At 50.8% G+C, this 16,144-nt stretch overlaps 2 protein-coding genes across 5 annotated transcripts in view; one reads left to right on the top strand and one right to left on the bottom strand.

Annotated features, from left to right (window-relative positions):
• Positions 1 to 11,437, bottom strand: part of irf3 (interferon regulatory factor 3) — a 63,547-nt gene extending 52,110 nt beyond the window's left edge. The window contains exons 1-2 of one of the 3 annotated variants that reach the window (XM_078531849.1): positions 11,408 to 11,437; positions 5,954 to 6,072 (exon numbers count right to left, since the gene is read on the bottom strand). Coding sequence is in view for 1 of the 3 variants with exons in the window: in XM_078531847.1 (XP_078387973.1) it covers positions 5,954 to 6,072; positions 7,009 to 7,011 (122 nt within the window). In the remaining 2 variants the exon portion in view is untranslated. Of the gene's footprint in view, positions 1 to 5,953; positions 6,073 to 7,008; positions 7,071 to 11,407 lie in introns of those variants that run through there. The other 2 variants (XM_078531850.1, XM_078531847.1) reach the window with 2 other exon arrangements.
• Positions 1 to 16,144, top strand: part of LOC144669426 (chaperone Ric-8A-like) — a 37,483-nt gene that overhangs the window by 7,097 nt on the left and 14,242 nt on the right. For both annotated transcript variants that reach the window (XM_078531846.1, XM_078531844.1), the window contains exons 2-6: positions 6,059 to 6,106; positions 10,794 to 11,438; positions 12,330 to 12,424; positions 14,582 to 14,732; positions 15,452 to 15,547. In XM_078531846.1, the coding sequence (XP_078387972.1) occupies positions 6,059 to 6,106; positions 10,794 to 11,438; positions 12,330 to 12,424; positions 14,582 to 14,732; positions 15,452 to 15,547 (1,035 nt within the window). The remainder of the gene's footprint in view (positions 1 to 6,058; positions 6,107 to 10,793; positions 11,439 to 12,329; positions 12,425 to 14,581; positions 14,733 to 15,451; positions 15,548 to 16,144) is intronic.

Raw genomic sequence — 16,144 nt, 5'->3', positions numbered from 1 at the left:
CTGCTATAAGTGCAGATGCATATTCAAATTTAATCAAAGTTTTCCAGGTATTAAGGGGAACAGATTGGATAAATATTTCTGTTGGTCAGGGAGTTTAGGACTCAGGAGCATCAGTCAAAATATTAGAGCCAGACCTTTCAGGAGTGTCAAAGTTTGAAATTCTCTTCCATTCATTGTTGTTTGGTAGCGCAGAACTTGAGCGTTGCTGAAAAAAGGCTTTTCATCTTGCACTCATCGGGACAATCGCAAGAATACCAATGTCAGGGGAAGCAACAACTGTATACTGTATGAGAAGAGAGTGCTGATTGGTTGGCAAGTGGACTCTGATTGGAAGCCGTACATCCCAAAGACTGGCGGACCGTATCACACAGCATGTCCCTTCCACTGTTCACAACGGGCAGGGTACAGAACATACCCAACCAGCCCATGCTTGCAAAACTCAAAACACAATGTCGAAACATTAGATGCGATACGCGATTGGACAACATTTGCTAAATAATCCTCATTGTGCTAAGTATTACGCTGACAACCAAGTTAAGATTGTCAGTCAAGCTCACATCATGTACTGGAAGCTACATATATTAATACACGGGGCCCTGTTCTTTGCAGACAGAAAGAACATGTACACACATTGCGCCTGTTTCAGCTGAACAAAGTAAGTGACAGCCATTCGCCGGTTCATTCCTCGGGGCAATGCCTTGACCAATCAGAGTCCAGCTGCCTGGTTTAAAATTTCAAGCTATGCTTGGCAGTTAACAGTCAGTCACCATTAACTAGTTCATTCTCCATGACAACACTTCCGCCAATCAGAGTCCACTTGCCACCAATCAGCACCCTCTTCTCATACAGTATACAGTTGTTGCTTCCCCTCACATTGGTATTCTTGCAGTTAGCCTAATGAGTGCAAGACAAAAAGCTTCGGCAAAATGTCATTTTTCAGCAGTACTCAAGTTGATTAATTGTTCATTTTAATCCTGAGATTGATAGGTTTTTGTTAACCAATGATATTAAGGGATATGGGAAAATGTGGGTATGTGGAGTTAGATTGAAGATCTCATTGAATGGCGGTGGTAGAGGCTTGAGGGTTAAGTGGTCCCTTCCTGCTCCTGTTCCTACGAATCTCCCCTTTGAGGTATCACTCGTTCTGTATAATGAGCAACCTTTCTCATTCCATTAGCCTGGAACACATTAACCCAGGAGATTAGGTTTGACTTTGTTGCTGTGAATTGTAATCTGTTTACCGTTAAGCGGATGGTGTTAGTGTAGACGACGGACAGTCTGAAAGGTCTCGGTTCATGCATTCGCCCTTAAGAACTTAATATTGTCCAGCGCTTGACCAACTCCCAGCTGCAGACAGGGAGGTTCACACCTGAACACCCAGTTCCCCAGCCCAGGCAGGAACACAGATACATGGGCTGGAGCACAGATGAGCCAAGCAGCTTGCAGACCAGTGGGTAACCCGTGTCTAGACCGCTGTGGAGACAAGACGGCACTGAGGCACCAGCCCAAGTCCAACACTTTCACCGATGCAGGGGCGGAGGCTGCGAGTCTCCCAGGGCCCTGGGTGAAGTTGAGCCTAAGCAGAGATCCATCCTCAAGGGATTCCATTCCAGTGATGACCTGCATGAGGAGATTGTTTTGGATCAAACTGCGTTCGCACAGGTTTAGGGGGAAAAGGCACTTGGTCGGTTTATCGGTTTTTATCAGCTTTATCTGCCAAAACCTGTAAACGATGAGAGATTTATTAACCTCTCTCAGTGATCCATCAAACACCTCAGACCCATTATCCCTGAGTCCTATCCAGCTGCCGGTTGTGAAGGAGAAAGCACAGAGATCGGAAATCTATTTTAGAAACCAAAGGTTGAGACGCAACACATAGGAATGTTATTTTATTTAATTTGAGTAAGACAACCCACTGATGTGATGTATTGCTGCAGCGGGGAGTGTACTGGGAATGGGGGTATAGTGGGTGTTGTTTATTTTATGTATCTCAGAGTAATACAGAAATGAAACCAGTTTCTAAATTAGCAACGGATATATTTACAAGAGTTTTAAAATATCTCTGCAATCACAAAATGTCTGCACTCATGCTTACAGCTGCAGCTTCTAGAAGCTTCTGCAGTGTCTGTTTATTTTTGCTGTGTGTCCACACCCAGGCTTAACCAATCAAGCACAGTGAGCATAGATCAGTTACCAGACTCTCATAACCAAACACAGAACAGATGAACAATTGGAAACTACAGTCGGGTGTTGTTGTGTTGAAGTGTAGTGGGGGTTTAGTGGAGAGTGCAGTGGGGGTTACAATGCGGGGTGTAGTAAGGGTTTAAGTGGGGGGGGGGTTAGTGGGAGTTAGTGCGGTTATAGTGGGGGGCGTAGGTGGGTTACAGTGTTGGGGTGTAGCAGGGTTTACGGTGGGGGGTGTAGTGGAGGTTATAGTGGAGGTTATGGTGGGGTTTATAGTGGGGGGGGTGTAGTGGAGGTTATAGTGGGGGTTATAGTGGGGTTTACGGTGGAGGATGTAGTGGAGGTTATAGTCGGGTTTACGGTGGGGGGGTGTAGTGGGGGTTATAGTGGGGTTTACAGTGGGGGATGTAGTGGGGGTTATAGTGGGGTTTACGGTGGAGGATGTAGTGGAGGTTATAGTGGGGTTTACGGTGGGGGATGTAGTGGAGGTTATAGTGGGGTTTACGGTGGGGGATGTAGTGGAGGTTATAGTGGGGGTTACAGTGGGGGGGATGTAGTGGAGGTTATAGTGGGGGTTACAGTGGGGGGGTGTAGTGGGGGTTATAGTGGGGTTTACGGTGGGGGATGTAGTGGAGGTTATAGTGGGGGTTACAGTGGGGGGGTGTAGTGGGGGTTATAGTGGGGGTTACAGTGGGGGGGTGTAGTGGAGGTTATAGTGGGGGTTACAGTGGGGGGGTGTAGTGGAGGTTATAGTGGAGGTTACAGTGGGGGGGTGTAGTGGAGGTTATAGTGGGGGTTACAGTGGGGGGGTGTAGTGGAGGTTATAGTGGGGGTTATAGTGGGGGTTACAGTGGGAGGGTGTTGTGGAGGTTATAGTGGGGGTTACAGTGGGGGGGTGTAGTGGAGGTTATAGTGGGGTTTACAGTGGGGGGGTGTAGTGGGGGTTACAGTGGGGGTTTACAGTGGGGGGGTGTAGTGGAGGTTATAGTGGGGGTTACAGTGGGGGGGTGTAGTGGAGGTTATAGTGGGGGTTATAGTGGGGTTTACGGTGGAGGATGTAGTGGAGGTTATAGTGGGGGTTACAGTGGGGGGGTGTAGTGGAGGTTATAGTGGGGGTTACAGTGGGGGGGTGTAGTGGGGGTTAAAGTGGGGTTTACGGTGGGGGATGTAGTGGAGGTTATAGTGGGGGTTACAGTGGGGGGGTGTAGTGGGGGTTATAGTGGGGGTTATAGTGGGGGTTACAGTGGGAGGGTGTTGTGGAGGTTATAGTGGGGGTTACAGTGGGGGGGTGTAGTGGGGGTTATAGTGGGGTTTACGGTGGGGGATGTAGTGGAGGTTATAGTGGGGGTTATAGTGGGGGTTACAGTGGGGGGGTGTAGTGGAGGTTATAGTGGGGGTTACAGTGGGAGGGTGTTGTGGAGGTTATAGTGGGGGTTACAGTGGGGGGGTGTAGTGGAGGTTATAGTGGGGGTTACAGTGGGGGGGTGTAGTGGAGGTTATAGTGGGGGTTACAGTGGGGGGGTGTAGTGGAGGTTATAGTGGGGGTTATAGTGGGGGTTACAGTGGGAGGGTGTTGTGGAGGTTATAGTGGGGGTTACAGTGGGGGGGTGTAGTGGAGGTTATAGTGGGGTTTACAGTGTGGGGGTGTAGTGGGGGTTACAGTGGGGGTTTACAGTGGGGGGGTGTAGTGGAGGTTATAGTGGGGGTTACAGTGGGGGGGTGTAGTGGAGGTTATAGTGGGGGTTATAGTGGGGTTTACGGTGGAGGATGTAGTGGAGGTTATAGTGGGGGTTACAGTGGGGGGGTGTAGTGGAGGTTATAGTGGGGGTTACAGTGGGGGGGTGTAGTGGGGGTTAAAGTGGGGTTTACGGTGGGGGATGTAGTGGAGGTTATAGTGGGGGTTACAGTGGGGGGGTGTAGTGGGGGTTATAGTGGGGGTTATAGTGGGGGTTACAGTGGGAGGGTGTTGTGGAGGTTATAGTGGGGGTTACAGTGGGGGGGTGTAGTGGGGGTTATAGTGGGGTTTACGGTGGGGGATGTAGTGGAGGTTATAGTGGGGGTTATAGTGGGGGTTACAGTGGGGGGGTGTAGTGGAGGTTATAGTGGGGGTTACAGTGGGAGGGTGTTGTGGAGGTTATAGTGGGGGTTACAGTGGGGGGGTGTAGTGGAGGTTATAGTGGGGTTTACAGTGGGGGGGTGTTGTGGAGGTTATAGTGGGGGTTATAGTGGGGGTTACAGTGGGGGGGTGTAGTGGAGGTTATAGTGGGGGTTACAGTGGGGGTTACAGTGGGAGGGTGTTGTGGAGGTTATAGTGGGGGTTACAGTGGGGGGGTGTAGTGGAGGTTATAGTGGGGTTTACAGTGGGGGGGTGTAGTGGAGGTTATAGTGGGGGTTACAGTGGGGGGGTGTAGTGGGAGTTACAGTGTTGGGCTGTAGCAGGGTTTACGGTGGGGGGGTGTAGTGGAGGTTATAGTGGGGGTTACAGTGGGAGGGTGTTGTGGAGGTTATAGTGGGGGTTATAGTGGGAGGGTGTTGTGGAGGTTATAGTGGGGGCTACAGTGGGAGGGTGTTGTGGAGGTTATAGTGGGGGTTATAGTGGGGGTTACAGTGGGAGGGTGTTGTGGAGGTTATAGTGGGGGTTACAGTGGGAGGGTGTTGTGGAGGTTATAGTGGGGGTTATAGTGGGAGGGTGTTGTGGAGGTTATAGTGGGGGTTATAGTGGGGGTTACAGTGGGAGGGTGTTGTGGAGGTTATAGTGGGGGTTACAGTGGGGGGGTGTAGTGGAGGTTATAGTGGGGTTTACAGTGGGGGGGTGTTGTGGAGGTTATAGTGGGGATGTTGTGGAGGTTAAAGTGGGGGTTACAGTGGGGGGTGTAGCTGGGGTTAACGTGGGGGGGTGTAGTGGGGATTACAGTGGGGTTAATGGGGGGGCGTACTTCCTTGTAAATATTATATTGGGAAATTGTCTGTGATTCCCAATTCCCAGTACTCCTGATCTTCCATTGGTTAAAATTAATTTTAAATTTTAATTTTTAAAAATTCTTTCACTGGAAGTGGGCATCGCTGGCTGGACCAGCATTTATTGCCCATCCCTAATTACCCTTGAGAAGGTGGTGGGTGAGCTGCCTTCTTGAACCGCTGCAGTCCCTGTGGTGTAGGTACACCCACTGTGCTGTTAGGGAGCGAGTTCCAGGATTTTGACCCAGTGACAGTGAAGGAACGGCGATATATTTCCAAGTCAGGATGGTGAGTGGCTTGTAGGGGAACTTCCAGGCGGTGGTGTTCCCACCTGCAAGTTAATGATTCAAATTCGTGACTGGAAAATGAGGTGTAATGTGATTGGACTTGCTACACAATATGAAAATCACTGCTCTGGCTGATGCCCCAGTGCTGTACAAGGGACTGCTGCACTGCCTGAGATGCCATCTTTCAGTCTTTAAGCAGAGATATTGTTTACCCTCTCAGGTGGTAAAAGATCCTGTGAAACTATTTCAAACAAAAGCAGGGGGGGTGCTTCTCCCCAGTGTCCTGGCCAATATTCATCCCTCAGTCAACATCACTAAAAACAGATTACCCATTCATTATTGCATTCCTGTTTGTGGGAGCTTGCTGTGCACAAACTGCCTGCTGAGTTTCCGACATTACAACCACTTATTTCCTTCTTTCATATCATAATATGATAAGGCCTTGGAAAAGTTGCTTTGTCTATTAAAAACACATAGATTATAGAAATGGAGGCACCAAAGACATATATTTTTGACTGACTTACCTGCATAAATTATACCAATTGCCTGAGAATGTTTCTCCAATTCCTGGGGTCCTATTCCTTGAAGCGAAATAATGGTTTTGTCTTTGTGTTTCTGTTTTCCCCCAGTATGCCCAGTGCTTCTTTTTCAATGAAGAGGAGAGAGAGAGGAGAAAGGTGAGTGAAATTGGAAAAATTCAACAGGCTTGGCAGCCCAACAATGTACGGTAATAGCGTTCATTATTCTGTCAGGCAGGTTCAGTGTCTCACCAGCACCTTCAGCAGTGCAGCACTCCCTCAGTACTGCACCACAGGAGCCTATCCCTTTTCCGTCAACTGAAGTTGCTTAGAATGCACGCAGGCCATTCGGCCCAGCTGGTCCATGTTGCTGCTTATTCTCCACCCGAGCCCCTTCCCACCCCCCCACCCCCTTCATCTCAGCCCATCACCACATTCTTCTCCTTTGTTTCCTCCTTTGTGTGTTTATCCCATCTTCCCCTTGAACACATCCATTCCAATCGCCTCAATCACTCCCTGTGGTTGTGTCGAGTTCCACGTTCCCGGCACCACTCTCTGGGCAAAGACGTTTCTCCTGGGTTAGAAGATGGTAGAAAGGATATGGGCTTGGTGTGGGGGTATGAGTGATCTCAGAAAGGCCCAGGCCTCAGGCCTACACTTTCGCCAGTGGAATTGTTTGGGGGAAATTGAAATAAAGCCTCAATTCTATATAGAGCGTCCTCTCCTGGATTGCCCTTGGGGGCTTTTAGAGATTAATCTCCAGGTCATGTGAGCGAAAACTTGGGAGAAAAATCGTTCAAACAATGCTGTGTTTTTTTTTAAAAAATTGTTCAAATACTTTCGTTTACTAGCTAAAAACATTGGGCATGGCGTGGGGGTTGAAGCTTGCTTGACTGACAACCAAGAATCATCCAATCAGGTAACAAAGAATCCGCTTTATGATTGGACATCATGAGGATGGACATTCTGGGTGTTCAGTGGTGAGAGGGTCGGGAAAGGGCATTTGGATGCAGGCACATCCTAGGCGATGTGCATTAGTTCTACAGCGAGCTATGCTTTACCATGCTTTATAGAAGAACGATTGCTCGGGAGGTTGGCTGAGAGAGGAGAGTGGGGGGGGGTCACAGTTCACTCAGGGAGCCCAAGTTGCCGTGGCGACATTTACTTTTCCATGTACGTTGTATTCTGGAGCTGTGGGTAGTGATGATGGCGGCTTCAACTTTCTTTCCATCACATGGGTGACCAGGAATCTCTTACTGCCCGCCATTGATGCATGTTGGAAGGATTTGCAGGTTGATATCTGCTTGGCCATGTTGTAGATATACTTTCCTTGTCCCATCCAGTCCTGGGCTGGGACACGACCCTGGCTCAGAGGCAGGGTCACCACCCACCGCACCACGAGATCCTCCGAGGGAGGAGGAGAGTAAAACAGGCCAAAGTCAAACCCACCATATGAAGGGAGGAGCCATCTGTCTAACTGTCCAATAGCGATTCAAACCTTCAGGACCTTCCAGCTGGAACATGAGGATCTTCCAATGGTCTGTGGACGAGGACTCTGCTGAAATCTAAAATCTCACAGTGCGGTCACTGCTATGTCTTCTAATTATTTTTTTTCTTTGTTTACTTCCTTTTACCATTACCTCGACAGCGAGAGAAACTGGAAGAGGTAAAGAAATCTCTTTGCTGCTTAGTTCTCAGTTCTTGCCCAAGTGCGATTGCAAAGTGTAGCGTTTGATTGGTCTCTCCCTCGACATGGAGACTAGCCTCCAGTCAGCGTAGAGCAGTTTACCCCAGTCTGTCCTTCCCAGCTCCCTCTTGCTGCTCTGTGCTATTGTGACTTTGCTGGTCTGGTACTTTGTTAGGGGCAGTGCTTTTACTTCTCTTTCTCCTTTGATATTTGTTTCCAAACTTCCTGATCTTGTAGTTTATCCACTGCTTTTCACAACCTCACGACACCCCAAGGCGCTTTGCAGCCAATGCGGTACTTTCTCGAAGTGTAATCACCGTAATATAGCAAACACGACAGCCAATTTGCGCACAGCAAGCTCCCACAAACAGCAGTGTGATAATGACCGGATAATATTAATGATGGTTGAGGGAGAAATATTGGTTAGGACACTGGGGAAAGCTCCCCTGCTTTTCAAAATAGCGCCAGTGGATCTTTTACATCCATTTGGGAGAGAAGACAGGGCTTCGGTTTAACATCTGATCCAAAAGACAGATCCTTTGACAGTGCAGCACTCCCTCAGTACTGCACTGGAGTGTCAGTCAAGATTATTTATGCACAGGCCTGGGGCTTAAACCCACAAACTTCTGATTTGGATACAAGGGGTAGAGCCCGCTGAACTCTAGCTGATAATAAATCGCCGATTCGACATGTTTATAAATAGTTTGAGACCCCCCCCAGCTCTCTTCAGATCAGTTGTTACCAACGGCTGTGTGAGTCACTCAACTGGACCTCAGTGTGGCTAGGGCCATGTTAGTTCAGGGCAGTATCTTGCTCAGTATAGTTGGTCATGGGCACAGCATGGAATTCTATCTCCTTCATCATGTGGTTGAATGTCATCTCTGTAAGGGCATCACGTTGCTGGGGTAATAGCAAAACAAACTCCAGGCTTCACCACTAGAAGAGATGGTATTTGTAGATTCCATTTGACGGTCCAAATAAATCACAAAAACGGGGTCCTCTTTCTTTAATACCTCAGTCCTCTGTCTCCAGGGTATCTTAGCCCCATATCCTATATGACAGAGGGCACTCTGATCTCTTTTCTTGAACTCCAGTCTTTCCACTTGAGAGAATGCAAGGTTTTTTAAAAATTAATTTACAGGATGTGGGTCTCGCTGGCTAGGCCAGCACTTACCACCCATCCCTAATTGCCCCTTGAGAAGGTGGTGGTGAGCTGCCTGCTTGAACCGCTGCAGTCCATGTGGTGTAGGTACACCCACAGTGCTGTTAGGGAGGGAATTCCAGGGTTTTGACCCAGCGACAGTGAAGGAACAGTGATATATTTCCAAGTCAGGATGGTGAGTGACTTGGAGGGGAACTTCCAGGTGGTGGTGTTCCCATGTATCTGCTGCCCTTGTCCTTCTAGACGGTAGTGATCGTGGGTTTGGAAGGTGTTGTCTAGGGAGCCTTGATGAATTCCTGCAGTGCATCTTGTAGATGGTACACACACTACTGCTACTGTGCATCGGTGGTGGAGAGAGTGAATGTTTGTGGATGTGGTGCCAATCAAGCGGGGCTGCTATGTCTTGGATGGTGTTGAGCTTCTCGAGTGTTGTTGGAGCTGCACTCACCCAGGCGAGTGGGGAGTATTCCATCCCACTCCTGACTTGTGCCTTATAGATGGTGGACAGGCTTTGGGGAGTCAGGAGGTGAGTTACTCTCTGCAGAAGTCCCAGCCTCTGACCTGCCATTGGACAAAGGACAGGTGAATATTATGCAAAGTCAGCGCAGGTTTTACCAGCACCAACATAAGTTTCAGTTGTTATTCTTTACATTTAAATTATTATTTGAATCCTTGGTCTGTCCTCCCCTCCCTGTCCCCCACAAAGACGTGGAATGTAAATCTCAGAAACTGTCTCTATTTGTTCTTTCTTGTCCTCCCTTTGTTTTTCAACTTTACCATCTGCTTCCATCGGCTTTCTGGGCGTAGTTTAGGAAAATGAAACGCAGAGAGTACTTTTCCGACTCAGATTCCGACTCTGATTCCGAACACTTCGAGGATCCAGAGGTGATGCGGAGAGAGGTAAGAGGCAGGTCCTGTTCCTCCTGAGTCAGGCCTAGTCTCGGGGGTTGTAGTTTTCATGAAGACTGTGTGTTTCCGGAGGTACGTTATTCCAGTCTAGCGCCCTCCCTGGGCTTCGTACCTCTGTTACCAGCCCCACAGCCCGCTCCTGAACCCTACCCAATGCCCCTTGTGTGTCTGGAGGAACATGCAGTCGGCGTAGGGGTGGGTGGAGTTAGCCCAGATCAGCCATGATCTCACATTCGCTCCACCGAGAAAGCCGGTCCGAGGCTCATTGTGCGGGACACACCACAGTGAGCTGGTGGGATAAAGCAGCGGGTAGTAGGTCGCTGCTGCTATTCCTGGGTTTGGAGAAGCTGCGGAGTGTCGGAGGAAGACGGGAGGAGATGAGTAACTTCACCTCGCACAACAGCAAGCGGGGCCCACGATCTTTATACTGCACCTTTGCGCTGGGGTATCTGAGAGGGTCTGAGCGTCAGCCTTTATGTGATCAGGAATGGGTTAAAATGTGAAGGAAAGTCTAATCTACCAGTCCGCATTGATGTAGAACTCACAGGAACATTTGACCCAACTGCTCCGTTTTGGTGTTTCTGCTCCACACGAACTTCCTCCCATCCCCCTTATCGTCTCTCCCCTATCAGCATATCCTTCAATTCCTTTCTCCCTCATGTATTTACCCAGCTTCCCCTTAAAATGCATCTAAACTATTCACCTCAACTACTGCCTGTGGTAGCGGGTTCCACATTCTCACCGCTCTCCATGTGAAAAAGGTTCCCCTCAAATTCTTTATTGAATTTAGTGACCATTTTATATTTATAGCTCAAGGGTGTGGGTCCTTCCATAAGTGAAACCATCTTCTCCATGTCCATCACAGTGAACTCACTCATAATCTTAAAGGCCTCTTAGCAACTCACCCCTCAGCCTTCTCTTGTCTAGAGAAAAGAACCTAGTCTGTTTGACCTTCCCCGACAGTGGTAACCTTTCACTTCTGGTATCACCATTGCGAATATATATATATATTTTTTCTTTTAACCCTACTCCAGTTCCTCGATGTTCTTCCGGTGAAATAACCCCGGCTGCTCTGGTCTCCCTTTCAGAGAATGGGCGAGTTGCTGATGGATTTCCTGGGCCGGGACCTTCAGCCGTGCAGCCAGCTGGTGAGCCTGGAGGCCGTGCGCATCCTCTCCAGGGACAAGCACGCCCTGGCGCCCTTCGCCAGCCGCGAGTCCATGGGCGCGTTGGCGCGGCTGGCCGGGATCGAGCACGCGGACGAGCGGGGGCCCCGGAGGGTTCCCGACGGCGAGGTGGTCTCCGAGGCGCTCAAGTGCCTCTGCAACACCGTCTACAACAGCGAGTCCGCCCAGGCTGCGGCGGGGGAGATGCGCCTGGTCCACGGGCTGGCGGAGCGCCTGAAGGCGGACGGCGGCGGCGGTGGGGGAGGGGCGACGGCGGCGGTGGGCGGCGGCGGGCGGGACACCAGTTTCTACGAGCTGCGGCTGATGTTCCTGCTGACAGCGCTGCTGGTGGATGTGCGGCGGCAGCTGGCCCGCGAGCTGCACGGGGTGAACCTGCTGACCGACACCCTGGAGGCCGCGCTGGGCCTGCGCTGGCTGGACCTCTACGAGGTGGCGACGGTGAGGGACCGGCCACCCCTGCGCCGGGACGAGACCGACCGCGTGATGGAGGTGCTGAAAATCCTCTTCAACATCACCTTCGACACCAGCCGGCGGCAAGTGGACGAGGCAAGTGGCGCGAGGGGGGCGCGGGGGTCAAAGGTCACTTAGCAGGAATGGAAGGGGGGGTGGGGTGGTGACACTTATCGACCCGTCACCCAGCGATCAGAGGAAATGACTTACATTTATGTGGCGCCTGGCACAACCTCAGGACACCCCAAAGTGCCTACCGCCCAATGAAGCGCTTTTAAAACGTACTCGCTGTTGCAATGTAGGAAACGTGGCAGCCAATTTGTGCACAGCATGATCCCATGGACATCCATGCGTTAAATGGCTAGATAAACCTCCTGCTTACGTTAGTTGCTTTTTTTAACTCTCTCCTGGGATGTGGGCGTCACTGGGCAAGGCCAGCATTTGTTGCCCATCCCTAATTGCCCTCGAACTGGGTGGCTTGCTGGGCCATTGCAGAGGAGCAGTTGAGAGTCAACCCAACATGGCTGTGGGTCTGGAGTCACGTGTAGGCCCAGACCAGGGTAAGGAGGGCAGATTCCCTTCCCCAAAGGACATTAGTGAACCCAGATGGGTTTTTACAACAGTCGATGATCGTTGTCATGGTCACCGTTACTGAGACTAGTTTGATATTCCAGACTTACCAGCTAAATTTCAATTCCACCAGCTCCCATGGTGGGATTTGAACCCTTGTCCCCAGAGCACTAACCCCGACCTTTGGATTATTTTAATGCAGCGGGATTACCGCCGTCTCCCCCTGTTGCAGGCTAAATATTGGCCAGGACAGCAGGGAGAACAAAATAACACCCTGCACAAGGGCAGAAACAAAGGGTTTCCACAGTAAGAATGCATTGGAGGCTTTGGCGTCCATGCCACTGACGCACTCTGCCACTGGGGGGCGCTGGTGGCTCTCTGTCTGCACGGCCTCTCACATCTCTGCTCTCCCAACAGGAGGATGCGGCTCTCTACCGCCACCTGGCAGCCATTCTGCGCCACTGCTTGCTGATTGACAGTGACAGCAAGGAGAGGACACAAGAATTCCACGGGTAAGAAACCGCTAGTCAGAACGGTCAAAGTTGGCATTTTGTTCTGGTTCTTCCTTCCTTCACTGGCGAAGCTGCCTTCGCTTTCTTACGTTAGGCTATCCTTCCCCTCCCAGCTCAGGGGGGACTCGGATCCCCTTCCCCAGCCCCCGGCTTCAAGTCACCTCTTTCCCAGGTGTCTATTCGTGAAGTAAACTGAGTCATAGAATGGTTACGGCACAGAAAGAGGCCATTCAGCCCCTCGTGTCTGAGCCAGCTCTCTGCAAGAGCAACTCGCCTGCTCCCACTCCCCTCTCCTTTCCCCACAGCCCTGTAAATATCTTCTTTTCAGATGACCATTCGTCAGCCGCCATTGAACCCGCCTCTCTGGCAGGGATGTTCCAAACCCTAACCGCTCGTGGTGAGAAAAAGGGTTTTTCCCTCATCTCTCCTTCACCTCGCTTACCAATCACCTTAAATCGGTGTCCTCTGCACCTGGACCCTGCCGCCGATTGGGGCACCTTGCACGACCTTGGGACACCCCAAAACGCTCCACCTGCCAACGAAGTGTTTCCGGAGCGCTGCAGAGAAACGCGGCAGCCAATTTGGCAATGAGTGGCTGCCGGCTATTTGACTTTGAGGGCCGTCACAGTTGAGCTAAGTGGATGCTCCCGCCTTCGCCTGAGTTCCTTTAGGCTGCACTGAGGGTGGGGAGCGGGGTGGGGTGCTGTTGGAGGGTGGGGGTGGGGTGCTGTTGGGGGGTGGGGGTGGAGTGCTGTTGGGGGGGTGGTGGATGGTGGGTGGGGGTCCCAATGGAATCCTGGCTGATCCTTACTTGATTTCCAAGCTGAAGGGGGATGTTGAAGTTGACCAGCCTGTGTTTGCATCAGTTTCCGTCACCAGTGAGAACTTAGACTTGGGAGTGGAAGGCGGGCGCGAGAGGTGGATCCTGGAAAGAAAGAAAGAACTTGCATTTCGATAGTGCCTCAGGATCTGACAAAGTGTTTTAACACCCAGTGAAATGCAGCGTAGTCACTGTTTTAATGTAGGGAATGCGACTGTCAATTTAAACACAGCAAGATACCAGAAGCAGAAATGTGATAACTACCAGGTAATTTGTGGGGTTTTATTCAGTATAGCAAGGGATAAATATTGGCTCAGAACTCCCCTCTTCTTCTTAAAATTTAAAAAAAAATCATTTCATGGGATGTGGGCTTCGCTGGCTGGGCCCAGCATTTATTGCCCATCCCTAATTGCCCTTGAGAAGGTGGTGGGTGAGCCGCCATCTTGAACCGCTGCAGTCCAAGTGGTGTAGGTACACCCACAGTGCTGTTAGGAAGGGAGTTCCAGGATTTTGACCCAGCGACAGTGAAGGAACGGCCGATATATTTCCAAGTCAGGATGGTGAGGACTTGGAGGAGAACTTCCAGATGGTGGTGTTCCCATCTATCTGCTGCCCTTGTCCTTCTAGATGATAGAGGTTGTGGGTTTGGAAGGTGCTGTTCAAGGAATCTTGGTGAATTCCTGCAGTGCATTTTGTAGATGGTACACACTGCTGCTACTGTGCGTCGGTGGTGGAGGGAGTGAATGTTTGTGGATGGGGTGCCAATCAAGTGGAGCTGCTTTGTCCTGGATGTTGTCGAGCTTCTTGAGTGTTGTGGGAGCTGCACTCATCCAGGCAAGTGGGGAGTATTCCATAGCACTCCTGGACTTGTGCCTTGTAGATGGTGGACAGGCTTTGGGGAGTCAGGAGGTGAGTTACTCATCGCAGGATTCCTAGCCTCTGACCTGCTCTTGTAGCCACAGTATTTATATGGCGGGTCCAGTTCAGTTTCTGGTCAATGGTAACCCCCAGGATGTTGATAGTGGGGGATTCAGTGATGGTAATGCCATTGAATGTCAAGGGGCGATGGTTAGATTCTCTCTTGTTGGAGATGGTCATTGCCTGGCACTTGTGTGGCACGGATGTTACTTGCCACTTGTCAGCCCAAGCCTGGATATTGTCCAGATCTTGCTGCATTTGGGATCTTTTATGTCCACCCAGGAGGGCAGCTGGGGCCTCGGGTTATTGTTGGTGATAATGGGAGGTTATGCAAAGTCTGAGGGGGCATCTGGTTGTATTACTGGGTCTTGATATTTTGTACTGACCCCTCTCCCCCTCCTTCCCCCACCTCTCCGCAGCCACACAGTCAACCTCCTGGTCAATCTGCCCTTGATGTGCTTGGATGTTCTCCTCACTCCAAAGGTGGACCCAGGATCTGTGGAATACATGGGAATGAACATGGACACAGTGGAGATTCTGCTGGACTTCATGGACAAGAGATTGGACAGGGTAAAGGGTTTTTTTATTCTTTCACGGCGTGTGGGCGTCGCTGGCAAGGCCAGCATTTGTTGCCCATCTCTAATTGCCCTTGAGTTGAGTGGCTTGCTCAGCCATTTCAGAGGTAGTTAAGAGTCAACCACATTGCTGTGGGTCTGGAGTCACCTGTAGGCCAGACCGGTTAAGGACGACAGATTTCCCTCCCCTAAAGGGGCATTAGTGAACCAGATGGGTTTTTAACGACAATCTGATAGTTTCACGGTCACCATTACTGTTTTCCTGCCCCTATATTTCGATTGCAACAAGACCCGGCCAATGAATGGCTCTCCCCTGTCCGAACTGCCTTCCCCCCCCCCCCGCTTCCCTTATCCTAGCTGCACAAATCCCATTTGGCATCTACAGTGAAGCTGGAAGCTGAAGAGTTTGACACCTCACAAAAGCTGAGAGCAAAAGAAGCAGCTGACAACTGCCCCTGGACGGAGAGAAAGCCCCAGGGTATTTGATTGAGTGAGATGGTGGAAGGGGCAGAAACAGAAGAGAGATAAAGGATGGAGGGCATTGACGGAGAGGTTCAGGGGCATGAGAGAGCAACAGAGCGATGCGGGGACCTGAGCTTAGTTGGGTGGATACGGCCTTGCACGTTGACCCCTCACATTTGCCGGTGACCTGTGACCCCCCGCCCAAGGCCTTCGGCCCTGCTCTCTAACACGTTTCCTGACTTCCCTCTGTAGGGTCTGAAGCTGAGGGAATCTCTGACTCCTGTCCTGAACCTGCTGACGGAGAGTTCCCGTTACCACAGGGAGACACGCAAGTTCCTGCGCACAAGGGTAAGAGCCACTTGCACACGCTTTCCAACAACAACCTGCAGCCAAGCAACACCTTTAACCCAGCCCAAGGCGCTTGACAGAGGGGGGTTATCAGACACAATTTGACACTGAGCTCAGCAAGGGGATATCAGGGCAGATGTTTGGGTCAAAGAGGCAGGCGTCGAGGAGGAGAGAGGCGGAGAGGTTTAGGGATGGAATCCCAGAGCTCGGGACCCAGGCAGCTGAAGGCGCGGGCAGTAGTGGAGCGATGAAAGATTGGGGATACTGGGAATTGGAGGAGCGCAGATATCTCCAGGCTGGTGGGTCTCCGGGTGGGGGTGAGGGAATTGAGGGTAGGGGGGGTGCGGTGGTGGAATGGGGGTCGTGGGGCTTGAGGAGGTTACAGAGATAGGGAGGGGGCGAGGATCAGAGGGGATTCGAACACAAGGGTGTGAATTTTACAACTGAGACGTTGCCGGATCGGGAGTCAGTGTGGGGTCACAAGCAGCTCAGGTGAAGGGAACTTATTGTGAGTTAGGACACGGGCAGCAGTGTTTTGGATAAGAGAGGATGGAAGGTTTAAATGCTGACATCGGCCTGATTTTATTTATTTTCTCT

This window comes from Cetorhinus maximus, chromosome 29 (genome assembly GCF_964194155.1).
Source record: "Cetorhinus maximus chromosome 29, sCetMax3.hap1.1, whole genome shotgun sequence".
In the NCBI taxonomy this organism is placed as follows: Eukaryota; Metazoa; Chordata; class Chondrichthyes; order Lamniformes; family Cetorhinidae; genus Cetorhinus; species Cetorhinus maximus.
This window is presented reverse-complemented; position numbering and strand designations above follow the sequence as displayed.